This window comes from Bombus huntii, chromosome 12 (genome assembly GCF_024542735.1).
Source record: "Bombus huntii isolate Logan2020A chromosome 12, iyBomHunt1.1, whole genome shotgun sequence".
In the NCBI taxonomy this organism is placed as follows: domain Eukaryota; kingdom Metazoa; phylum Arthropoda; class Insecta; order Hymenoptera; family Apidae; genus Bombus; species Bombus huntii.
In genome coordinates this window covers 8,455,169-8,482,255 of record NC_066249.1, presented here as the reverse complement: position 1 = coordinate 8,482,255, position 27,087 = coordinate 8,455,169, and the positions used below count along the sequence as shown (strand labels likewise).

At 53.8% G+C, this 27,087-nt stretch overlaps 1 protein-coding gene across 2 annotated transcripts in view; it reads left to right on the top strand.

The window, feature by feature from the left end:
* Positions 1-4,749: 4,749 nt before the first annotated feature.
* LOC126871838 (dynein regulatory complex subunit 7-like) overlaps positions 4,750-27,087 on the top strand; it is an 87,832-nt gene continuing 65,494 nt past the window's right edge. For both annotated transcript variants that reach the window (XM_050631105.1, XM_050631103.1), the window contains exon 1: positions 4,750-5,654. In XM_050631105.1, the coding sequence (XP_050487062.1) occupies positions 5,652-5,654 (3 nt within the window). In that variant the 5' untranslated portion in view covers positions 4,750-5,651. The remainder of the gene's footprint in view (positions 5,655-27,087) is intronic.

The window sequence follows — 27,087 nt, the reverse complement described above, 5'->3', positions numbered from 1 at the left end:
TACCCGTGTTTTCACGACGGATAAGCACGCTCCGCGATTCTCCGTCGACCGACAGACGGATAAATTCGTGACGCCGGATCGACGATAAGATCCTCTTGGGCGATATTAATCCTTCGCAAATTATCCTTCGCGAAACCACCGTGAAAACTCACGTTCCGGTCCGAATCCTTCGCTTACCTAAATAAGAAACGCGTAATTCCGCGAGATCGATCGCGCCTGGCTCAGCTCCGTGTCATTCGCATGCGACGGGACTGCGACGAGAAGAAATTCTCGAAATCTCGTTTCCGATCTATACGCGATACGCTTCCACGTCGAACGTTGCCACGTATCTCCGTTAGTCTTCGTTAAACGAAAGAATCGAGATAACGCGGTTCAACGCGAATACGGTGGAAGTCGAGAGACAAAGAGCAAGCTGCATCCCGTGCGGCGAGCCACGAGCGTTTCCGGTTATTCCAGAAGTGCGGGTCCTGCGAACGCACAGGCACGGCCTTTCGTTCCCTCGACGGTTGCTCGGAGATTTCCGGTCGGAATGGCTTTTAGCGGATCGAGCCGTGCTACTACTAGCGTCTACCGCTCGTTGCCGACGATGACGCGCGATTCTCGAGAAAAAGGTGAAATTCGATGCAACTTCGGTTCGCTGGTTTTCGTCGAGTGGCGAAGCAAAACCGAGTCATCGCGCGGAGTATCTCGCAGATTTTCGTTTCCAACCGTTTCCTACCGCTTATCCGGTACTTTTCCACTCGTCGTAGCTTTCCCTTTCGACGGACTCGTTTTAAATATCGCGCGATCGACGGATAACCGACCAACAGATGGCGAACGTTTACGCGTAACTCGCGTTTTTAGAAACACGACGGTCGTTAAGAGTCGACCGAGTTGTTGGTCGGACGTAATTCGAATCGCGATTCCTTCGAACTTTGCAGAGATATCGTTTCGTACGTAACGACGTGGTAAAAAATCGCGAACGTCGACGGGCTTGGATTTGGCGTAACGAGTTAACGAATAAACCGGCATCCCGTTTGATTTACCGTATCGCGTATTAATTAGTCGGCCATTAAAATTAATCGTCATCGAAATACGCGCGTCTCTATGTGATTCGTTATTCATGACAACGTAAAACCACCGATACATTACGCTCGATACGTTGCCCGATTATCGCCGCCACCCTTCCGAACGTTGTTCGTTCGAACGAAGCTCGTTAATTCTCTGTAACCCGATTTCTTAAAAAAGAAATCCCTTTACCCGGACAAGGAAAACGTTCGCTTGGGACGATCGAAGCATTTCGCTGGGAAAAAGCTGTCGTCGAAAACGACGAACGACGACTGGTATCTTCCTTGTTGGGTCCGCGGAATATTTACGATGGCAGATACGACCGCGTTCGTTACGCCATCGACGCGCCTCGCGAACAACGAATTCGACTCGAGTCGAGTGTGTTTCATTCCGCGATCGAAACGCTCTATCATCTCGTAATAGGTCATAAGCTGGCGCGCGCGCGCGTTAACCTATAAAGGCTGTAGTTATGCCTCGGCATATCCGTATAATTTTCAAGGGAACGGGGCTAACCGTTAACTCGAATTCCGATATTCGTTCGTGTCCGTTTGTCCGTACGTTTCTCGCGCGAAAAACACGACGTCTGTTATTTCCGGTATCTCTGCTTCGCTCGATTTCGCTCGTATTCGCGTAATTCGTGTAAAATATCCCCACAAGTACCGGGGATGGTTTTGAGAGAGAGAGAGAGAGACGTACTCTTTGTTACCGCGCAGCGTACTGTCGGCAAACGATCTAACTACGAACTTACGCGCGTCGATCGCTGCGTTACCACGCTCGTAGTTGCTTCGATCGAAGCTTCAAAATCCACGACCGATCGTAACGTCCTCCGTCGTGTAAACAAACAGCCATTGCCATCGACCGATAGCATTCGCGCTCGAATTTCATCGGCGCTGCGTATCGCGTACGTACGTTCGTACGACTGTTCGTCGATGACCTCTGCTCGTCATTTTCATCGTGCGTCGTCGTTTAATCGCCTCGGGACAATTTCCAAGGAACCGAAGGAAAGCTTCGCTCGCGGCGACGTGCCGCCGCTGTACGTGGCATCGATATCCTCGCGCGACCAAACGATGAAAAACATGGTTCTCGATGGCGAGCGCGAGGCAACCGCTCGCGAGAGAGTCGGCTTTGTTCGTGAAGGGGGAGAACGGGCTCGGAGCGGCGTTCCTAATTGACGGCTCTCGCGATTTTTACCTCGCTCACCGTCCAGACCAGAAGCTCAGGGGCTCTCCGGCCTCTTTTTCTCTCGGTCCCTCTACGTTCTACCTACGTCTATCTCCTTCCGCTCTCTTCGTCCTCTCTGTCGTTCCCTCTTTCTTCCACCGTTTCACTGGCGGTCCTCCTCCTCCTCCGCCGCCTCTCTCCACCCCCTCGTCCCCCTCTGTCCGTCTTGTTCCGCTGCCCGTGGAGGAGAGATCTCTCGAAGGCCGCGCGAGGCGCATGCAAAAGAGAGGAAAAAAAAAACCGTGGGTCGAGGGAACCGGGAGGCGGCGGTCGACGGGCGGCCGAGGGCCGAGGAGGGGCTGAAGAGGCCGAGGGGGGAGGACCGCGAGACGCCCAAAGCCGCATTAACGCCGCGCCGCTTCGCTCTTCGCTCGCGATCGGAATCGCGGTCAGAACAACGCTGCATTTTCTCAGGAGGTAATCCGCGTCCGCTCGATAACCGAACGTTATAGACGATAGACGACGACGACGACGACGACGACGACGACGACGACGACGACGACCCTCCTTGCCCCACGACCCTCCACCCTCTCTGCGTCCTCGTCGTCTTCGGCTTTCGATATCTCCGACCTTTCGCGTTTCGCGTTTCCAAGCTTCGTCGTTTACGTGCAGATTTTTCCCAGCGAGTAACATTTTTCGAGACAGTTAGGCTCTCGCTGGATTTCCACGTACGAGCCACGCTTCGACCTTTGGTACACGCAGCGGATCGCTCCGTACCGACGTAATTTTCTTTGTACGTGTGTACTACACGGTTTCCGATTAGGTTCAGAGAAATTCGCGATGTCACGCCGTGTCGGTGGATGCGAGCGGTGCGTACCGCGTTAAACGTAGAACGTATCGTACTTTTTACGAAACAACGGGATCGACGATCGGTCGAGCATCCGCGTTGTTAACGATGCACCCTCGAACGATCCGTACGAATAGTCTGAAAGAGAACGGTTTGCTGTTTCAAAGCTAAATATCTTATCCAGAGATGCAAAAGGACGGATAAGGCAAAGACGGGCTACGTTCGACACAGAAGATTCCGCGACGGTTCTCGATCGTCGCTTTTTCATAGTAATTAGTCGAGATTTTTATTCGTGCGACTTTTTTGCCGGAAATACCGTGTCGTCGTTAGAGGGAAACAGGGCGCGCCCTTGCGCGGTCGCCAAAGAGATTCCTTTCGAATTTATTACGACGATAGGCGAACTCCTCCCTTTCCTTATTTTGCGCGCTATTAATTTATCCTGATTGGCCTGCGGGCTACTACCTACTACCTACTACCTACTACCTACTACCTACTACCTACGCTGCCTCGCGTCTTTAATTCGACCGCTCTCCTCCCCCGCCGCCCCTGCCTCGAACCGGCAGTTTCTCGCGCGGTATTCAAATCAGCGAATACCGAACGTTCGATCGACCAAAATCCAGTCACGTCGTTCGAACGACATCGAAAGGCCCTTTGAAAGGCAGGGTCGCGAGCGCGAAAACCCCAACCGACCGAGGCGACCAACGTCGTGTATACAGGGTAGGTTGTCGCGTAGGGTGGTGGAATCGAAAAGGAGTGGTTCTACGTAAACGAGAAAGAAGAAATGCTAGAACGAAATTTGTCTCTTGGAATCTTCGTTTCGCCGCATTTAATCGTATTAAACGGCGTATACGTACGATGCGGTCGATAAAGAGCGCGATTCTTCGACAAAAATATATAACGTAAGAGTGTTTTCCGTTGTCTGTTCGTGTTCGACGAAGAAGACGAGAGCAGTAGGTGAGAAAACGCGCCGATGAATTCTGCAGGCCCCGAGTTTCTCGAAAACGAAGAATTCTCCGACGAGAGAATTTTATTCCACGCCCTCCATTTGTTATTTTATCTAGAACCACCGCACCCCCGGCCCGATTACACGGATACACGACACCTTGTATATCCGTGGACATCCAATCTCGCGCTTTTGCAACGAGAAGCGGTTTTGTGTACAGCTCGGTGAAGCTTCACCTCTGCCCTTTCGAGGATCCACCGTGGAAGCCGCCAGTGACGACGGCCAATGTGGTCACACGTCGCTTCGCTCGCGTTTCTCTCCTCTATACACGTACATAAGTACACGAGTCGCTTCTTTATCCTCCGTCTCGTTTCCTCCTACTTCGAACTCTCTCTCTTTCTCGCTCGTCCGTCCGTTCCTCCGTTCCATCTTACTCCGTCGTTCGCCCAAACCCATCTCGTTCCGCTTTTCCTTCTCTCCTTCTCCTCCGTCCTCTGCTTTCCCTCTCCCTCTCTCACTCTCTCTCTCTCTCTCTCTCTCTCTGTCTCTCTACCTCTGCGTTCACCCTCCGTCTCCTTCTCGTACTATTTATGTAAGTGGTGTCGCGTACCGCGCACACCAGCGCGTAAACGTCCACGCGCGACACTACTTACATAAATAGACGCCTGCATGCATATATGCATATAGATGTGTAGCTATATATACACAAGCCATGCTCGAACACACCGTGAGCGAGATAGACGCGGGGAACAGAGTGGAACGAGGAGCTTCGCGCGACTGCTGTTCCCCTGATATCGTAGCCGTCGTCGCCGCAAACTCGCCGGACGGATGGACGATAATCGAGTCAACGGTGAAGGTTTTCGGAAGGGAAAGCGTTTTCGAGGGATCGTGCGAGAGAGAAGAGAGGAAAGCGAGCGAGCGTGACGGAGATAGGGTGAGAAAGAGGCCAGAGGCTGACCGAGGCGGTGGCGGCGGCGGCGGCGGCGGCGGCGACTGGGACTGGAGCGTGTGTATTTACCGTCTGATTTAGTTTCGCCCGTATGTATGTACTTTGCGGGGCAGGGGTGCGGAGAAGCGGGCGCGTTCGACGTTTATGCGCCGCCGAAGCCCAAGCTATTCCATTACGAGCGGAGAAAAGAGTTTATGAATGAAGAGGATGCGAAGGATAGTTTCCGGAAGCCGGCCAGCTCCGTGCAGTAATCGTAGAACGGATCGGGTGCGCTTTGTTGCGTAAAAAGGCTGGCCAGCCGTGCGCCAAGCATATATGAATATCAGGCTCGAGCGAACGTGAGGAGGTTATCGGCGTGTTTTAATGCCTGGAAATTAGGCTTCGTGGAAAGATCGCGACTACGCGGGAGCGCGCATGCGCGTGCCTCTTTGATCCAGCGAATCGAAACGGAATGGAATCGGAACGGTCTTCGCGACTTTCTTCGCCATGCGATCAAACGTCAAACACCATGGTGTCACGTACTCGTATCTTTTTCCTCGCCTTTGACTTTTCGTATACACACATGCACGTATATGGAAAACGTATCGCGAATGACGTAGTACTACGTTCGATAGATGGTGTGGAGTTTCGAGAAGACGTAAAGCTACGTCAACGGACTGGAACGGCAGATCGCAGTTACGGCGTCGTTTGGAAACGAGTTCGCGATGGTAAGTGGTACGTAATTCTACGTCGTAATGTCTGGGCTCGTGTTACTGCAAAAATGTACTATTACGTTGGCTAGTTTTTGCGCGCGTAACGATTACGAACGAGAGCACGTGGCGGTACGTTCGATAGCTGGCGTCGAGTTTCAAATCTATAAACATGGCGCCACGTCGTTGATCGTCAATTTTCGTTGATCGTAAAATTTCAACGATGTACGAACGAAACACATACCGCTGTATGCACAGTTGGAACTCGAACCAATTGCTTGGATCGATGTAAATACCAGCTATTTAGCTATTTTCCGCGTGCACGAATCGAAAAAAGAAATTCCGACGACTACGAATACGTAACGTCAAACTTCAAAAAAGGCGAACGTGGCGCCACTTCGTTCATTGTCGACCTTGCGGTACTAAAGCGCGCAGTGCTACGTCGTAATATTTCAACGCGTATCGCACGCGAAAGGTACTGTCACAACAAACTGCCCTTCGTCGAAATAAATCGGAGAAGTATCTTTTAACGGTTACAACACCGAAAACACGTGGTACTGCGTTATAATATATGAACCCCCATAACGCGAGGAACACGTTATACCTATATATTACGTTGACCGTTCTTTCGCTTGCGTCAGGAATTCAATCCGAACCTAACTCGACGTACCCACGAAGATACGTAGCGTATACATACATACATACATACATACATACATACATACATATATATATCTATCTCACATTATCCTTGCTTTAAAGTTTAAAGCCACTAAAGAAACGAAACGTTAATGGAAAATTCGACGCGTAAAGTTTGAAATCGCGAGCAAAGAGTACAAAACGTAGAAACTCGAGGCAATACCGACGCGAAACGAACAGAATTAACAGCGTTCATTTTTATCGGGGTATCGCGGTTGCCGCGTGGCCCGGGGCCGAGCAGGTGGTTCGTGGCACGAGTTATTGCGGTAAACGATACGCGCTTCCTCGAAGGAATTAGCCACGACAATAGCTCGATTAAATTTCTTAACGATCTCTTGCCACGTTTCGCTCATCCCGTTGAACCTTACTTCTAAAAACTCTTCCATCGAATGTTTCGCTTTCGAACGAGTTGAGAGACGGTCGCGCCGAAAAATACCGAATTTCGAAGGTTACGATCGAAAACGAACTTTCGATTCGTTGGTGGTCGATCGTTATTCCGGTTCGCGGGACCGATATCGCGAATCGACTCCGCGTCTCCTCGACAACGAAGAGGAAGAAGAAGGAGAACGAACGAGGCGTTCTCAATTTCCGCGTATCGGCATCGATCGATATCTTTCGCTTTTCGCGATTCTCTGGTTTTCATTTACTCACCCTCAGAGAGAGAGAGAGAGAGAGGGGGGGAGGGGAGGGAGAGAGAGAGACCCGGTGACTCGTGTGTTTTCGTGAAAATCTCCGGGGCTTTCCCATCGATTTTCGTCGGGACCCCGGAGCTACCTGGTCGCGGAGGAAATTGGAGGGCGGCGAGCGACGAATTAAAACGGAGGAGCAACGAACCGAACGAGCCGGAGCGCCCGATCCGTGCGACCCGTAACCGGGAAACTACGCGTACTCTCACCCCCCTTTTTTCCACTCGTCAAAATAAACGAACCCTACAGGATCGCCTTTCGTGTTACGCCGTACGTCTAACAGAACGTGTAAACTCGCGATGGTCGCTATATCGGTAGCGAGTTAAGGCATGTGTGGACATAACCTCTTATCTCGTGATTTTTCTAATGGCTAGTCGAACGATCGTTGCGATATTTTAGCGTTGGTCGACCAAACACCGTGTTCGATACGTGAACGTGCAACGAAACGTAGCACCCAGGGACGGAGTGTGTTTCGCGTTTTTTCAGATACTCTTCGGACAATGTCGGAATCGTGAAAAAATTCCGGTGCGTTCGCTTTCGCGAACGAAATGAATTTGAGCGAACGAAAATTACGGCGCGCAGCGCGGTTCGCGTTAAAACCGGAAGTAAACCGAAGGAGGCCGAACTTTGCCGCGTTACTTTCCCTTACGTCGTATCCGGTATTCGTACGCGGAATAGCGCTGCGAAAATAATATGAAAGATGGAAGCCTGGTAAAAATACTCGGTTACGCGATACTTTAGCGGGCAAAATTCGGACACCTAATTTACATGCCTAAATTCCATTATTATACGGTAAGACGCGCGATTGCTCGCGTCGAAGACAGGAGTCGGCGGATAGCGAAGATCCGACGTTGAATTCTTTTTTCTCGAAACCGAGTGACCTTTACATTCCTAATCGTGACCACGCGAATTCTTGCTGCGTCCTTTCGGCGTACCTGCGGAGGACGGAGCGGCGTGTGGCCGCGCCATTTCCAGCGCGCATGCCTTCTGGCCATCTTCGTAATCTCACTCTCTGCGTCTCTCCTTCTCTTACGCTCTCTATTCGTCGCGTTCGTGCCTGGTGTCCGTGCGATCGTGTTCGTGTCCGTGTCGGTGTTCGTGTCCGTGAGAGAGGCTGCAGCAGCCTCTGACGGGAAGGGCACGATCGGAAAATTAACGACCCCTCGAGCGTTAACTCCCGACTCCGAGGTCGGTTCTCGGTCCGCTCGTTCGTTAAGTCCCTCCTCGAGTTCTCGCGACTCACGCCGCGTTTTCAGCTATCGCCGTCCTCTCCCCCCCGTCCCGCTCCGCCTTCGTGTACCCTTCCTCCTGGTTGCTCTGCCCGCTACACACCCCTCTGTTCCCTCGGCTGCCCGTTTCAACGTCCCCGTTACCCCGCGGTCGTCTCTGTGTCGGGTTCCTCTTGGCGTTCTCCGCTTGCTGCCGCCGCCGCCACTGTCGTCGTGTTCTCTCTCTCTCTCTCTGTCTCTCTCTCTCTCTCTCTCTCTATCTCTATCTCTCTATCTCTATCTCTATCTATCCATCTACGTATCTGTCTCACTCGCGTCGTTCCTTTCCCCTAACCATCGCTAACGGGTCTACCCCTCGAGCTACGAATCGGAGATTGGCGGAGAGACCGGTCGATTATCTATAATCGATAGGAACTACCGGTATATCGGTGTACGCGGTGCGTGGCGCGCCGTGGATGCCACGCAGAGCGACGCTTAAATACGCGGCTGCCGGACACCGCGAACCTCTCTCTGCTCGCCAACTATGCGGCATTCTTTCCGAGGGCGCATGGATTAATTAGGGGAATCCCTGTATCGCGGGCATCGAGTAGCCGCGCGAGATCGTAATTGACGCGCCCTTAGAACCACCGCTACGTAGAATAGCGACGGGCAAAAACCGATCGATGATTTTTACGCGATCGCGCGATAACGAGCAAAACCGCCTCATAACCGTTTACCGCGTAAGAAATTTCCATTTCGTAGAAATATCTCGCGGTTTCCAACGCGTAGCTATCGTCGATCCGCGATCGCGACGTTGCACGCGTCTGTTCCGGACGACACGACGAACCGCGTCACTGTTCGCCACGTAGCCTCTATCGCGTCGTGTCACATCGAGCGTCATTTTCCACGGAAATTTTCCACCCGCGTCCGATTTTCCTCCCTCTCTCTCTCTCTCTCTCTCTCTCTCTCTCTCTCTCTCTCTCTCCCTTCCGCTCACCGTCAGTCTCTTCCTCGCGCGCGCTGCTCGCGTATATCCGTCGGGGATTTCGCGAGTCTGCGGCGTTTATTAGTTTTTCGCAGCGGCGGCGTTGTTTGCGTCGCTCGACTAGTTCCTGGGAGCCAGGGATCGGTCTTAATGTCAGGATATCCCGGTGTGACGCAGTTGGCTGACGCGAATCCGCGAAAATAGATTACCTTTGTTTGTTTGCGCACGCACGCCATTTGGAATTTTTAAACAGAACACGACGAGACCGCTTGATCCTTTGCCTTATCGCTCGCTTCGCGATTCGTGGCGCGCGCCAGCGTTAATCGTTTGTTTTTATTATTTGGATCAAAGGGACGGTGAAAGAAGCGTTTCTCACTCGCGGCCTTTCGCGAGATCGATCACGGACAGAGGCTGGGAATTCGAGGGTAGCCAAGGTGCGATCCGGGTTCGCGCGGAACACGGCGTCGCCCGAAGGTATCGAGATCGTCCTCTGTACCGCACCCCACGTGCAAACATAAAGGGAGGGACTGACGCACGAACGGTGGATCGACTTGCTCGTATTTTGCGCCACTCGATCGTTCGTTCGATAAAGCTCGTCGTACAGCCGCTACGATTCTTATCCGAAAAATCAAGGAAGAACACGACGGCCGCGAAAAACTCTACTAATCGAGCCGCGTGTGTCGCACAAGCTACGGAACGCGCGCTACGATAATTATCCGAACGACGTCCAGCCGTTTTCGGACGACGTTACGTACGACGTTAAGATTAATTCTCGCGCTTAAAGGTATTTATCGTTGCGTGGAAGAATCAGACGGTAGCCGGTGTGCAGCGAGGAAGCGTGTATCGTGAACACGATTACAAACGTCGATATGGCGATTACAATTGCACGGATCGTTGCTCGCGCAACGTCTTTATCTCGTGCTCCGTTGATTCTGTAACGACACGCGTACGTCGTATTATATAATCGAAAAGGTCTAAAATTAGACGACGAAGGAGCGAGGACGGGGAGCGCAAGGGAAAAAGTACGACCGTAGAGAGACGGTTGGTAGGTAGGTGGTGACGATGGGTCCGCGCGCCGTTGGTTAAATATAACGTCTGTACAGCGTACGACAGGTAGTTGCTCGGCAGCCTTGTGCGATATATCCGCGCATTCACCGGGAAAAAGGAACGACGATGATCGCAGACGCGCCGGCATTCGGCGTAACTCGAAAACGCGACTCCAGCGAGTACGCGCAGCGATCGGAGCAGGGCGAATGGCTAAGAGAATGCTGGCCATCGTCGATTACGTAACGCCAACCGGTGTCCTTCTCCGCTTGTATCGGGGTGCGTCCTTCCTCCGGCAGCCGTTCGATCGCCTCGCAGCATCGCATCGTTGCTCTTCCTCTTCCTCTTCCTCCTTCTCCTCCTCCTCCTCCTCCTCCTCCTTCTCTTCTTCTTCTTCCTCCTCTTCTTCTTCTTCGCGCCTCCGTTAATCTCAGCGCCGTACTGCACGCGTATTATTCCGTCGATATCATCGCGCGGAAAGTGGTCGCGGCAAAATGCGTCAAAGCTCTCGTATCGTTGTCGTCGTTTTTCCAGATCGAGCGTCGCGAGCTTTCTCGCCCGCTTCCTTTTACGCGAAAGCTACGACGTAGCTCGCGACGAGGATTCCTTTCGGGTTTCGTCTCCATCTTCCTAAAGTTACTCTCGCGATCTTAAACGCGAGACTCGGCCCACGATCTCGGACCAAATCGTCTCCGAATCCTAGCTGGAAAGACGGGCTTCCACCGCGCTGGTCCAATGCCGCGATTTTAAGCAAATTTTCTCATCCGCGCGACTCTTTGCCAGCGAGAAGGAGCAGAAGAGTAGAGGTAGAGGGAGAATCAGCGGCGTTAAAAGGAGAAATCCTTTTTTCTCTCTTCTTCTTCTTCTTTTTTCGTGATTACGTTTCCGGTGTTCAAGACGGTTCGCTCGAGACGGTGTTCATCGACCTTAAAACCGGGCAACCTACCCTCGGTCGAGGCTCGGCGTCGCAGGATTTCCAGGTTGTCTAAAAGGGAAGCGCGCTCGCCGAGCGGAAATACGGTCTCCTCTGGTGCGGCAGGGCCAAGAACGTCGAAGGGAAGAAATTCGCGCGGTGCTCGGCCGAAACGAGGCGGTAGCAGGTGCGGCCGTTAAGTCGACGACCAAGAAAACGGCTAGATAGAGAGAAACGCAGAACCGTCGGGCTGTTTTCTCGGAAGGATCGAACGGAACCGACCGTAAGAGAAGAGAAAAGGAAAGGAAAATAGGGGAAGAGGGTGGAAGTCGAACGAGGGACGAGACGCGGAGTTCTCCTATGGCGTGGTCGGTCGTCGTCCGTTTGCCGCTATCTACCCCGACTCTCCGGACCCTTTTCCATCGTTCCAACGATATTTCGTTGGCGAAATTTTACAAGCCACGAGTCTCCAGTTGCCGCCAGTTGCCGTCCGCCTAATCGTTCGCTTTTCCACGAATTACCCTCGGCTCGATGCATCCGTTCGCTGTGCGGAGGCGAAGAATTCGTGTCGAAGATTTGCGATTAAAACGTAGACTTTCGTCGGTCCGAACGGCGATGGCGAAATGGCTATTCTACGAATCTAATCGACTCGCGGGTTTCTATAGAAAAACCGTGAAAGAGCGTCTGGAGCGAAGAATCGTCGATATCGATGTGGCTTTGCGAGGCGAGATCGATGGAGGAGCAGCGTGGCCCTAAAGGCGAGCAGGTACGTCGTCGTTGCTCGTTTCTCTCGCGTGAAATTTAAAGGCGGTCGTCGTCTCTCCTCTCTCGACCGTGTGGCGTTCGCGAGAAGGGACTGGGCCCTCGATCGATCCGTGCCCGCATAGTCGCGACCGTGTAGAGACGGTTGTTTGTCGGCTGGACGGCCACCGTTGCCCGACATCCGCGTCGACCTCGCCTACCGTCCCTTTGGACAAACTTTTTATTACCGGATTTTCCCTGTAATCTCGAATAATTAGCGACGAGAACCCCGTAAAGGAACACCGTGGGTCTACCGGGGTCGATGCAAGAAGTTGCCGCGGATCGGACAAAGAGGTAGAAAGGTAGGATCGGTCGGTAGGTCGTGGAACAAAACGGTCCGGTGTACACGGCTACCTGGCCATTGAAACAGCGAAAAGCGTAAAAATTTCGCTTTTCCTTCCTCCTTGTCGTTGTTCGTGGCCGATGTTCCTAGCAGCTAACGATTTGATTTATTGCCAAACTCGGGTATTCAGCGTCTTCCCCCGAGCGACACCCCGTCCGTTTTTGCCTTCACGGTCGAGCAATTTACTCGTTGAAACGTTAGTTTTCGTTCGGCGAAACGTCCACGCTCGTCGTCCGACGTCTCGAACGTATTTGGCGGTTGCGACTTAACCGGCGAGCAAACGCTCGACGACGGGCAAATTCTTTCGTCGCGTCCCGTCGTCGTTAGATCGAGAAACGACAAATCGCGATTACGCGTACAATTCGATTACAGCCGCGTTAATTTCGAAAGCGGTCGACCTCGTTACCGATATCGACCGCTATATATATATATATGTCCTGCGACGACCGCACTCGCCAAACATTTATCGCCGATAAACGCTCGATCCACCCGACTCGATCTTTCCGCCCACCGAGTGCCCCCTGCCCCGCGAATTAAATCGAAATTTCACGTCCTCGGGGGTGTTAGTCGTCTCCCTTGCGTCCTACTCTCTTAGGCTTGGCGCGTAAACTCTTTCTAATCGCGTTCGCCAATTATATTCTACGGACGAGGGTTTCCTGGCGAGTCGTTTGGTCCATTCACGGGGGCCCCTGCCGCTCTCGTTCGACGCTTGACGCGTAACGACGCGAGATTAATTGGAATCGCAGGACGGAAGCCAAAGTCTCTCTGGATCTTCGAGATGAAACATCGAGTTCGAAGTGGATCGCGCTCCTCGGTCCTTTTCATCTTCTGCGCGCGACGAGCTTGGACGCGTCCGCTAGATGATGATGACGAGTCGAGCAAAAGCTTGGTCGGCGAATAGCGACGATAGGGCAAATTTGATCGAAAGCATCTGGGTATTTGCGACGGTCGAGGGAAGAAGGAACGGTCGAGTCAATTGGCGCGTGCAACGGTCGAAGAGAAAAAAATGCAAAGGCAGCCAAAAACGCGGCGAAAGACGAAATCGAAACGAGTTCCCCCTCTACGTTCAACACGGAAGCGGAAACGTAGCGAGCGAACGTAGTCCGACTGCCCCACTCCGCTGCGCGCGAAATCTTTTTCGCCTGGAAGCGTACGATCCGAGCCAACGTTCGGCTGCCGATTCAACCACGATACCGTGACGCTTCGCTAAACAGCGTAAATAATCCTGCGGCAAAAATGATGCCGAGTAATTAAGGCGGGTCGGTCGGTTTGGAGGGACGGCGAAGAGAAAGAGGAGGACGACGGCGTTGGCGACCGAACGCAGGTATAAAGCGCGGCAAACAAGACGAGTGGCCTCGTACGCGATTCCACGGTCGAGCCCCGTTTAATACCGGCCGAGGGGAGCGTGGCTGGCAAAGCGAGAGAAAGAACGCTCGCGAGAGAAGCCCGGCTGAATACGCCACGCCGTTTTTTCACCGGAATACGCGTCTACGTTCTACGCACAGCTGGCCGCGGCTGTACGCTCTGGACCAGAGCGAAAGAGAAATCCTGGTGGAAATCTTTGCTGAAACGGTGCACACAGAGAGAGAGAGAGAGAGAGAGAGGGTGTTGGGACGTCGATTTATTCGATCGTAACGAATACACCGCGGATATTTACGCGATGCGAGTGAAAGTATTACGTGGAATATTCTTGCTTCGAAGAGAAAAGAGAACGATGATAATCGATTACCATTTATCGCCTTAATTTCAGACTCGGCGATGGACAGGTTAACTTCGCATTCAGGTGCTACGCATTTTGATACGGCACACGTTCCACGACATTCCTTCACGGGCACTAGCTCAACCTCGTTATTTTTCTGCACAGAAATTTGCGATATACGGTGAAACGGAAAAGGGAAAAGGAGAAGGAACGCGTCGTCGAGCGTTGTTCTTTATTGGCCAAGGGCGGTAGTAGTAGGTTTTACGAGAATGTGCGAAATTTTCGCTCGATCAAAGGTTACGGTATTACGTCGCAAGGGTACGTTCTTAATTCGCGAAGAAGAACGGTAGAACGTTATCCAGCGTGGTTTTTGTTCGTAAAAAGCGATACGCAACACCGTATATGGTCGAGTACGTTTTTTTACGTCGCGAGGAGTCGCGATACGACCGCTCCTCGACTTGATCGAGTAGCATCTTCGACCGGTGAACTAAAACCGTGGCGTTACATGGTCGGGCTGTATGGTACGGTAATTGGGCGATGGTGTTACGTAATTTCCAACTGACCGAAGTAAACGCCGCTACCTTCATCGGCGAAACAAAGTATCGCAAGCGCGTTACGCTATACCGTACCGTAGTTACTGTATTATCGAGTACCGTACGACCAAGCATCGTTTCTTATTCCTGGCGATGCAGCGTCGTGTCGTCGAGTCGTATAGTCGAGCGTCGCTTCCGAATCGTCGAAGAATCGATCGTTATCCTCGTGGTTGATGGGGGGGGAGGGGGGCGGAAACGCGAAAGAGCGCGACGGCTATCCGCGAATTAAAGAGACCTAGTCGCGGCGGAAAAATCCACGAAGGCCGCGGCGCTTAATCGAATCGCGTAGCCGACCAACAGGAAGAAAGCTGGTGCGTGGCAGATAAAGTTCGCGGCGAGGCGAGGCAGGCGCGACCGCGCGTATCGTTCGTCCGGCGACAGAGAGCCGCTGCCGGGATATACGCATCGAGAACATCCCCTCCCGGGTTCGGGTCGCGATACCACGACAACCGGCGACAACACCGACCGAGGGAGGAGGGCGGTGAGCGCGGTCTCGCGAGACGAGGCGCGAGGAATGTATCTAGATAAAAGGCAGAGCGCGAGTTTATCTCGGCGGGCGCCTCGCGCTTAGACGCGCTCTCTTCTACGTGTCTACAGGGTGAGACTAAACCGACGATTCGATCGAACGATTCATCGAAATCGAGAAAGAACATCGAAGAGTCGCTGTTCGATACGCGATAGATTGGAATGTGGGAGGAAAATGCAAACGTATTGCCGCTAATCGGCCAACGACAATTTTCGGATCGTACGTTTTACGCGTATCGATTAAGACGAATTTTCACATTGCGTCGATACGGTTTTGGAAGAAGGTGTGCAGTTCGAACAGAGAAAGCGAAAGACGGAAACGATGTTACGGTAATGTCGCAAGAGTGATCGATTACTCTCGGAGAATAGCAGCATCGATAACGAAAAGTTTGTTACGTAATTAGGGCTTGGAAAAGACATCGATGTCAGTGCTGTAAAAACCATGTGAGATTCATCCCTCGGTTACACAGAAGATGTATCGATACGGCTCGGTAAGCGTAAGCACGTTGACGGCGATTCGCGATACTTAACGAAAGAAAAACAAAGATAAGGGCTGAGCCTATATACCGATAAAACGTACGCAACTCGCCACACACGTGCGATATCGTTGCGCTCGATTCGTCAGGTACCACCGACCTCCGCAGCTACGTATACCGATGTACCACCGCGTCCTAAAATTCTTCCACCCTCTCTGTTACCCATTTTCCGACAGTCCAAACCCAGTACCGTGTTACTTTCATCCCACACTGTATGTCTCTACGCTACAGCCGACCGTACGTATACACGTAGAATGGCGAGTGGAAATGTTAGCGCGCGAGCGATCGCGTCGATTCTCGGCAGCAGCCGCTGGCTCCGTGTGTGCACGCGATACCCGCGCGTCCAACACACAAAGAGACAGCTGGGCGAAGAGCAGGAGGGCGGGCGAGGGGTATGGTTAGGGCGACGAGGGGCAGAGAGAGAGAGAGAGAGAGAGAGAGAGAGAGAGAGCAGCGGCAGCCGTGGAAAGAGAAAAAACAGAGGAGGAAAGAGAGGAGGAGGCATCGAAACGTCGTCGTCTGCCGCGCGAGTACCGTTACGAGACCGGGGACGACGGGCTCTCTTCTCGTGTATACGCGCGGCACAATGGGCCGAAGGAGCCGGCACCGAAGTCTTCTTAATTTTCTCCTTGGCGCGGCCAGTCGCGGCGCGGCGCAGCGCGGTGCGACGCGAGACGACTACAGGCCGAGCGGCGCGGCACGACGCGACGGCCGGACCGAGCCGAGCGGAATGAGGGAATGCCGGCAAAAGTCGACGGAGCGAGATGGAAACGGCGATAGGACGCGTGGAACGGAGATAGAGCGAGAGATTGGGACGGTTGGTGACGCGGTGAAGAGCGGCAGAGAGCGTGAGAAAGAGAGAGGAGAGAAAGAGGAGCGACGCCTCTGTCGTCCCGGTCGGCGACGGGCATCGAGGCGGGCTTTAATTAGCACGGGATTTCGGCGAACGACGGACGGCCAGCGTTGGAGCCTCGTCGCGTACGAAGTCGGACGAACGAGTCTCGAGGTTTTCCGTGGTAGAACGCGCGGTGCGCGCACCACGGACGGATAGAGAGCGAGCGAGAAAAAGTGGCCGCGGTCGAGCGAGACGGACGATCGAGGACGTCTCGGGCCTGACAGAGAGAGGGTCGGGCCGTGATGGACGCAGATAGAGAGTCAGGGCACCGTGAAGAGCATCGCCGTGAGTCGGTGCCGGTGCCGTCGCCGCCGCCGCCGCCGCCGCCGCCGCCGCCGCTGCCGCTGCCGCTGCCGCGTGTTCCGAAGAGGCGAGGGCAATAGGAACGGAGACGAATGGACGGACGCGAGTTGACGGGTGAGACGAGGATGGAAATAGGGACGGCTAGAAGAAAAAAGTGGAAAAAAGGGAACGAGAGGAGAGAAAGAAAAAAGAGGCGGAGAAGGAGAAGGACGGGGTAAAACAAAGAGGGAAGGTCGATGGCTAGGGAGAAAAGGGCGAACGCGCGCCAAGGGTGTGGGAGCTAGAGGTGGTTGTCGGATAGCAGGACGAGGGCGGAAGGAGGGTGCAGAGGTGGTCGAGTCGGGCGTGAGCGATGAGGGGGCGGCAGAACACAGCGGCGCTCGAGGGCGAGCGAAGGGCGGCGCGGCTGAGTCGGGTCGCGAGCGAAGGGACGCGCGCGCGGCCGGCTAAATAACGGCCTGCCCTATCCTCCTTCTCCTCCCACTCGCCTCCCCCTGGTCGAACCCCCGTTCTCCTCTTCCATCGCCACCCCATCCCCCCTCTCACCCGCCTGGCCGCGCCACTGCCGCGCCACACCGCGCCACACCGCGCCACACCGCGCCACACCGCGCCAAGCCTCACCCCAACCACGAGAGAGCCTCGTCGTCCACCCTCTTCTTCGACTTCCCTCCCCCTTCGACACCCCTGTCGGCCTCCCCCTAGTTAGACTCCCTCGATCTACGCTCTACCTCGCACCTCGGTGACGAGAGAGGGTCGGCGAGGATGTCGGGGGATAGATACGCTAGATCGGTACATCGAGGGGCACCGTCGCAGAAGGGGAGGCAGGCAACGTTCTAGACCTCTTGCCATCGTGTTTGCAGGCTTACGTACGCGTTACGTCGTCCTAAGCAGGACCTCCCTTCTCCTTTCGTTTGTCCTCCGTATCCCCGGTTTCTCTCGCTTTGGTCTATGGCAAAGGTGAAACGCGTATTTCCTGGCGATCGTCCTCGTGCGCGTATCTACGTAGCACGCACATACGTATTTTAAGTATTATACGCGTACATATATATATATATATATACGATATATGTATCGCGTTAATCAAATATACGCAAATATTAACGTACACGCGTATCGCGTTCTACGTTCTACCAAGCGTGCCCGAACGTTTCTTCTCCCTTCTCTCTCTTGACCCCGCTGGCCATCGTCTTTTCTACCCGCCCTCCTCACCGACAGGCTGGTTATTAAACGAGAAAACGAGACCGCGGTTGCGAGAGAGACCTTCGTGGCTAGCGGTGTGCGCGGTTGCCTCGCGGGTCCTCCGTTCGCGGATTCTCTGGCACCGTTCGATATACCAGAGGTTATTTAGACCCCGGCAGGCTTAACGGCGCGCAACGCCCGTTTGCGAGGTAAGATTGCGAGACGGAGCGGACGCGAACCGAGCTCGAGCCACCGTGATCTCATCGCCCCTTTTTTAACCCACGCTCGCTTTCGCGCTCCCCAATTTTTAGCCTCGCGATCACGTTCGCGTGTAGAGAACGGCGAGCCAGGCCAACAGGCTCGACCCAGGCCAGACTAGACCGTGGAACGATCGCGTTTTATCGAACACACGAACTCTAGTCTCGTTCTCGTTCTCGTTCTCGTTCTCCTTCTCGTTCTCCCTCTCGATCTCCTTCTCGTTCTCGCGATTCCCATTGGACGCGAGCTACCTTCACCGACACGAATACCCGTGAAACGACGATGCAAGTCGAAAACGGAGCGCGCCGGCAATTAGCGATTATCGGCTGCACCGCGATAACGCCGGCAACGCCGTATCTACGGATAGGTTCCTCCGCTGGACGCGTCCTATCTCACGCGTATTTTTCGCGAGATCGTTTCTCGAACCGTGAACCGTCGAACGCTTGAAAAATCCATTCCGAAGCAAGTAAGGGGGAAGTGAAACGAAAGAGAGAAAAGAGGAAAGTAAAAGAAACGAAAAGACGAGCCGCGAATAACGCTATAAATATAGCGTTACGCCGTCGGTTTATCTGCGTCAACAAGCGCTAACGCCACCGTGTTTTCAGGCTTACGTGCACGATATACGCGTTTATACGTGGGCGCGCATTTCCCTTCCCTCTTATCCGTCGTATCGCGCGCTCCAGTCCCTTCCCGTTCCCTCCAGCTCCCTCCCGGCTTTTCGCCCGCAGTCGAACATCTCGGTTATTAAAGCGGAACGCGAGCGTGTTCTGCGAAGGCCGTCTCGACCAAACGACGCGATATCCGCGACGATCCACCGTGCGAACCGCGATGGGCAATTCCAAAGTTTCGGCACGCGGTGACGGCGACGCGGCGGCGTGGCATCGCGACCGATTTTTTTTTCAAAACGATATCGACAGCGTTACACGTACGCGTTATTCATGAGCGAACTTTCTCCTCCGGCGCGTCGAACTAACGCGTGCAATCGTGACCTTGCCAGACCTTCTACCAGCTCCTTGCCGCGCGTTCGACGTACAGTCGCGTAGCGGTTGACATTGAATCGTGGCGCGAAATGTTCGCGATATAATACGGCGCGCACGTGGGGAGGAAGCTTGTGTGTACAATGAAGCACGCCAGTGAAAACGCCGGTATAACAAACGAGGCTTGCACGCGTTTGTGTGCGGTGAGCCGGCGGGTTTCAGTTTCTACATTCGTACGTGTCTTCTTCCTCCTACCGACTCCGACTCTCTGCCTTTTCCTCTTTCTCCGTTTCGCCTTCCCGCTCTCTTTCCCTTTCCCGGTTTCGTACACGCGTACGCCTATACGTATATATGTATATATGTATAGGAATACGTGTACACGGTCCCATATAGCAACTCTGTATGTATATACATAACTAGATATAACTCGGTCTTGAGTTCTCGAGGTGTTTCTGTTTTACCTACCGCCGACTCGTAAACGCAGTTTAAGCGACTTCCAGGCGGCAGTCAGCGCCGCTCTCACATTACGGAAGCGAAGTTTTCAAGTTCCGCGACACTGACCCAGTTTATTCTCTTTCCCTCCTCCCTGCCCTGCTTCCTCTTTCTCTCTCGCTGCCTCGCGCGTTCTCTCTCCCATTCTACCCCACCACTTTCCTCCTTCCTCTCCTAATACTTCCAGTCTGCCGGTAGTTACAGTTTCCCGCAGGTAGCTGTACCACGTCTGTGAATAGCGAATACACGGGCCCTCAACGAGCGCTCTCGCTCTCGTCCTCGTCTTCGCTCGAGAGCTTGGATTTCCTTTGCGGCGACCGATCGTCGCCCGTCCAACACAACCGGATGCGCTCCTCGTTCCTTCCATCTTTTCCTTTCGACGCGTGCCACTCGTTCCGCGCTAAAAAGCCGTCGCTATATTCCTCTTGCGCGCCTTCTCCGCGCCCTCTCCGCGCCCTCTCCGCGCCGTACTTCTTCTGCCCCCGAGTTACAGTCACGCCATAAATACATACCTGAACCGATCGAACGGAGATCGGTTCTCTTATCGAGAAGCGCGACAATTAAACAGCGCCGACGTGGAAACGATAACGTCTGCTGGAAATAAAAGGGACAAGGAAGAGAAAGAAAAAGGTATTAACGGGTTACGAGGGAACGTTAACGCGATTTACGTAATCGAGTCGTTATTCTTAGTCGGACGGTCGCGATAAACGTTCGGCGGCGCTGTTCGCAAGCAGGACTTAATTTGTACCCGCTAGTACTATTGACCCTAATACCGACATTAACGGCTGAGTAACATCGCGCGGCCAAAAGACCGTTCACGTCCCCTCTCTACCACGCATCGTTGTCGTGTTTTCTTCGTTTTCAGAATACGCGCCGGCCTCGTTTCCGAAATACGTACACCAGACGCGTAGCATCGATGCGAGGATGCCATCGGCGTTCACCGACGACGGCACGGCGATGGCGGGTGGCGGTGGCGGTGGCGGTGGCGGTGACGGTGACGGTGGCGGTGGCGGTGGCGGTGGCGGTGGCAATGGCGGTGGCGGTGGCGGTGGCGGTGGCGGTGGCGGTGGCGGTGGCGATGACGGTGACGGTGACGGTGACGGTGTCAACGTGCCGTGCCGTGCCATGCCGTGCAGTGCCGTTTCCAGCCGATCGCAACGAAAGCCATAAAAGCCGTTGCCAAATCGTCGTCGCTCGACCGTCCGCGATCTCCTCGATTCCCCTTCGTCGTCTCGTCACGTTCTCGCCTCGTTCTCTCTCTCTCTCTCTCTCCCGCACTAGCGTTTCCTTCTGCCTCCGATACTCTGGCCGGTCGCGCTCTATCCGTCTTTCTTTCTCTTCCGCTAGTTCGTGCTCTCCGTCAGGCTTTAGTGGTTCGGTCTGCGTCGCTCTCATCCGCTTCATTGTCCGCGCCTATATCCCCTTCGGCACGTCTCACCTTTTTCGATCGTCGTCGGAACGCGAGGGGCCTCGCTTCGCGATTGGAAAGCGCCGCCCCACCCTATTCTGCCCTTCTCTCTCTTTCTTTCTCGCTCCTTCGCTCTTGCTCCCTTTAACTCGATTGCCCGTGAGTCTCGCGATCTCCGTCCCGCTTCTAGCCGTTTCGCCGTTCGTTCTTTTTTTTTTCTCTCTCCTTTTTTCCCTCTGTCTCGCACGCTCTCCGTCCATACTCCGTACGTACCCCGTGGCGAGACGATTCGATACCGTGGCGTGGTATCGGCGGCGGTGGCGGCGGCTGCGACGGTGGCCTGCTGTACCAGGGAGAAAAAATGCCTGCTGCTCGTCGTGGCTCTCCACTCGAGAGAAAGAGTAACAGGCTCCCGTGAGACGCGCAGGAATAAGCGTAAAAGAAGGTACGAGGGGCGGCGGAGGCGAGGCGAGGAGGACGCGTATACGCGGCGGCACGAACAGGCGACTGGCACATGTACCCGTGGGTAGGGCCCTGCTGCCAACCCGACCGACAGACTGGCCAGCCAACCAACCAGCCATCAGCCATCCTGTCATAGACAGGATGTGAGGGTCCGCGAGTTCGGGCCGCGTCGCGTCGCGTTTCGCCGTCACCGCCACCGACACTACGAGACCGTCCTCATCGTTGTCGTTGCGTTGCGTTGCGTTGTCGTCATCGTGGTCGTCGTTGTCATCCTTGTTGTCTCGCGGTCGTCCTCTTTCCTGCCGTTGCTACCACTGCTGCGCTAGACTTCGCCGTCATCGTCCTAGTCTTTGTCGTTACGTACGTTTGCCGCGTACGCGCCACTGTATGTCTCTCTCTCTCTCTCTCTCTCTCTCTCTCTCTCTCTCGCCTTCTTTTTTTTTCTTTTTTTCAATCGCGGATATATTCGACGTCTGGGCAACGTCTCCTTCCTTCTACGTGCGTGTAATAACGCGATGCGATCATGTGCGCGCGTGACGAGTGGGAATTTAAAGAGGAGCCGGTTCATCGGAGAGACCAACAGAGTCGCCTGGCTCTAAACACCACTTTGACGTTTAAAATGTGGTGGATTACCGGGTCGCGCAGCGAAACGTTAATTTCCACATGTCGATCGGCTCGTACCTAGTAATCGATCTTGTAAAAACTGGTTTAAATCGAATTCATCCACGTCCACGTCCAACGTCCTCGCTCGTCGTCAGTGTCGTTATGCTCGACCGCTTGCACGCCTTTTTCTTCCCCTCTTTTTTCGCTCGCGTGCTTTCTTGTCTCAGTCTCCGTCTCCGTCTCCATCTCTGTCTCTCTTCCCTCTCGTCTCATCGCCCGTTACGTTTTCTCCGTCTGCGCGTCGCATACGCGCGAGCAAGCAGAAGCACGCGTGCAAGATGCGCGCAAGTGGCGCGGTCCGAGACACTCTGGAGAATTTAAAAAGGGGGCCGGTTTTGCGCGACCGGCCATCCTAAAGAAATCTGCGACTTGTCCCTCCGTGCAGCTCGTGAACCATAGCCGAAGCAACGGCCTTACGTGGCTGGAAATGACGTATCCCTCGAACAATACCGTGAAAGATTGCCAAAAGGGGAAACGAAGGGCAAACGATGCCCAGCGTCCGTGTGAAAAGCATCGACGTCGAAATCGATTTGTTTGATGCATCGTGCGACCATACGTCCGCGCAGAGCCAGTCTTTACGACGCGGATGTTGTACGTCGAATCGCCGACGTTGAACAAGCTGATATCGTTATCGATGTCTCGATACTGTATCTCATTGTCCACGGTAACGTTCCTTTCCTCTCTTTACCCCAGATACAGGTGTTCGTCGTTGATACGCGAACGGAAAACCGCGAACGTTTCGCGACGGAAACGCCGCCACCGATCTATCGATGCAGAAACGCGAACGGTACAAAGTGCGGTTCGACTTCATATACATAGAATCCATTGTTATATACATATATGTACAAGCAGCGGAACAATACTGTTAACCCACATGTAAACGTTTCGATGATATTCGCGTGGCGGCCAATTCGAAGCGCCTTTGCGCGTAAACTCTCCAATTACGTATATATATATATATATATATGTATATATACATACACATACATACACATACATACATACATACATATATATATATATATCCATGATGTAGCGCGGCTCGCTTTTACCATCAATAACCTCTCGCCGCTAATAAGGATGTCCATCGTCTGGCAATCGTGGACGCGTACCGCATGGAAGCATAGATTCGAAGCGCATAGCGAGCGCGAGTTCCAAGCATAGCACGGAAACGCTGACGGTCCGTGCGGTGCCGTTTCACAGCTACGGTATACACGCGAGAGACGAGCGAGGGAGAGCGAAGGAGAGCGAGTAAGAGAGCGAGTAAGAGAGAGGGAGGGTCGGACTCCGGGCACCCGGACCGTGGTGCTCGTAAATTCTCGAAAGGAACGGTCCGTAGCAGCGGCTCTCTGTTACCTTACCGCTCTTCCCGCGGTAATATTACTCGGCTTATATTGCCAGACCTCGGTCGTGGGAAAAAGAGGGACCGGTTGGTAGAAGCGAGACGAAGAGAAGGACCGGTGTATACGTAAGCAGGGCGCATCCGTGCCTCGCCACCGCGGCTGGCTGGCTCGTTCGTCCGCTCGTCCGCTTGCTCGCTCGCTCACTCGCTGGCTCGCTCGTTCGCCGTTCTGCCGTTGCCTCGGCTTCGCGTGTACGTGCGAGGAGAAGCGAACCCCGAGGGATCGACGGGCAGGCCCAGGTACATACACCTATATATCCGTACGTGTACACGAACATATTCGCCAATGTGTATTAGGATATGTGCTAGTATGTACGGTGCGTTTTCTGTAGGTACATGTATTTCTACGTATGTATTGGTGTATGTGCATACACGGGATCTCTCGTGAAGCGACTGCGGCGATAACGTACACCACGAAAGCGGTCGTGGCGCGACGCGACGTTGCCGCGTAGTTGTGTGTTGGCCACCGCACGGAGGGCCTCTGTTCGCGTTATATACCCGTATCCCCTTTGTGCGAACTTTGGTTCGCGCACGCACGCACAACACGCGGCGTTAGGGGAAACGAGAACGTCCAGAAAGGATATAGGGAAAAGGGGGAAAAAAAGGAAAGATGAGAACGAACAGAAGAGAAGAGAAGAGTGTAGAGAAGATAGGAGAGAAAGAAAGGAAAGAGGCGCGACACGAACGCGAACGAGCGAGCGAGCGAGCGACGACGCCCTATGGCACATCGTGACGAGAGCAGCTGGTCGCCACTGCGTGCGACACTTCCACCTCTCGTACTTTCCTCGCGGGACCCGCATGCCACGGCGATCGACAATCGTGTGGCCCGAGGCCCGAGGGGCCCGTAAAAGCTACATCGCGACGCTCTCACGCACGCGCACCGAAGACTAACCTTCGTTGATTGTCAAGCCAACTTTCCTATGTAGCTACATACATAGTCCCCGTCCACGTTTATATATATATATATATATATATATATATATATATATATATATATATATATCGGTACGAGTGTGGCTCGCGATGTTTTCCTTTGCCTCGCACGCTCCGGATATGTCGCTCGCGGCCAGCTCGTTCGCGTCCGAACGACGTTCGACCGCTCTCGATGCTCGTCCTATCGCGGCCAGACGACGCGACGAGAATCTACGTTCTCCGAACGAAGCTGCCCGGTTTGACCGGATACACCCGGTTCTCTCGATCTCGCCGACAATTTCTTTGTTACGTTCGCTACTTCTGTCTTCCTTCCTCTCAACGCGTTTTCCCTTTTTTTCTATCGTCTCTCGTTATCGCGTCCGCTTGGCCGACTTCCGATAAGATTTTTCGTCTTATCTGCCTTGTGATCCTCTCGGACCACACTATGCGACGTGCCTGAACAAATTTTCGCGGCACGAATCGTCGTTAGCCTTAACTATATATGTATACATACGTATATACGTGGTTATCTCGCGATAATATTGCGACGCACCCGCTACGCGTGGAGATACGAATCGCGGGAGACATTTACGTCCGATCGTCGTTCCTCCCTGTACCCTTACCGATATCCAGGTAACCGGCGCGACATATGTAAGTATACATACATACATACGTATATGCGTAGGTATAAATAAAACCGGAGGAGAAGTCGGGCTCGCGGGTTTTTCATTTGCAATTGATAGACCTTGGCGCAGGATATATCGACGCGCAGGCTGCTCTTGCCACGTCACCTCCACAAAGAACCGCGTTTACCACGCGGAGTTTCGCCGACAAACGCATGGTCGTGCGCCACTGTGTGCGCGCATCTCGCGCACACGCACCGACACGCACGCACACGGACTTGGCTGTCGCTCGAACGTAACCGTCATCGGTCGCGGCACGCAGTGACTAAGCGGCACAAAAAATCTCGCGTATTACGGACTGCTCACTTAGAGACAGGGGATATTTGCGATTATTGCAGGGGGAGAACTCCGACGAGGTGTTCGACAGCGTTGGGAAAAAACATATTTGTCAATAATACCGATCCTCGCGTCCGGACACCTCGTGTTTCTTTCCTTTTTATCCCTCGGATAAAAAAAGATCGACGACATTCGTGGAATTTCTTTGGGTCGAACGTTCGTCGAACGCGGATCGGTAGCGTGTGTCGTTTCCACGAACGTATACGTTCACCCGTTTATACGTGTATACGTCTCGAAACTCGACCAAGCTCGTGACGTTTCGTAACGCGTCCGAAGACGCGTGAAACTTGGTCCGCGTAAATGTCAGAAGTAAGAGATTTCGCATCGATTATGCGTTCGACGAAAGGAAGACGGTGCGCGGCTTGGCTAGAGATTCGCGTGGAAGAATTCGCTTGGCTTGGCGAAGCGGAGCTGTGTCGGTCAGCGACTGCGCGCGGTCGCGTGCTGCCACGGTTGTGTGCGTATACACGGCTACTATTAATCTCACGCGGTGATACGTCATTCCGAAGCACCGCCTAACCGACTCTTATCGAATTCGAGCCACCCAGTGCTCATTATACATTCGAGAGGCCGGCGGAACGCATCGGTGTACGGGAGGCGTCGCCGCGGCCGATGATAAATAGGGACATGGCCGACCAACTTTTTCAACGACGATACGGCCAAGGGAAAAGGGTTTCGATTCGCGTTCGCAAAACCACGATAACCGTAATCCACGCACGCCACGCGAACACAGCTGTAAACGTTCCGTCCAAGAATATACGTATAAAGCGCGCTCCGTATAGAAGGTTCATTTTCATGCAATTAGCCCCCATCCCCATGGTTGATTACGCCGGACGCGACGTTAGTCGCGCTTAAAGGAAAACTAGTTCGCGGAACGATCGATGCGATGGCGCTATAGATTTCCAGAGAGCGGGTCTTGACGTTCGTGTCGCCGCGTTTAAAGCGTTTCACCCACCGTAAAGCCGCCGGGGTTATATACCGTCGTCCGTTCGTTCGTCCGTTCGTTCGTCCGTTCGTTCGCCCTTTCGTTCGATCGTTCGTTCGACCGTTCGTTCGACCGTTCGTTCGACCGTTCGTTCGACCGTTCGTTCGCTCGTTCGTTCGTTCGTTCGTTCGTTCGTTCGTTCGTTCGTTCGTTCGTTCGTTCGTTCGTTCGTTCGTTCGTTCGTCCGTGCTCCGGTTTCTTTCCCGTCCCGAAGGCAGCAGATGCCCAGCGTCGCACACACCGGTGCGTTTTCAATCCGCCGAAAATACGCGACGTTCTTTTGAAACGCGGAGAGTCTAGTTTCGGATCTTTCAGTGGCGAGCAAGCAACCTACCACCATCATCGACGACCCACCTACCAGCGGCGCGCACACGGTGTTGGAAGCTAGGGAGAGAGAGAGAGAGACAGAGAGAGAGAGAGAGGAAGATAGCGACGGAGACGGACAGACGGCGCGAGGAGATAGG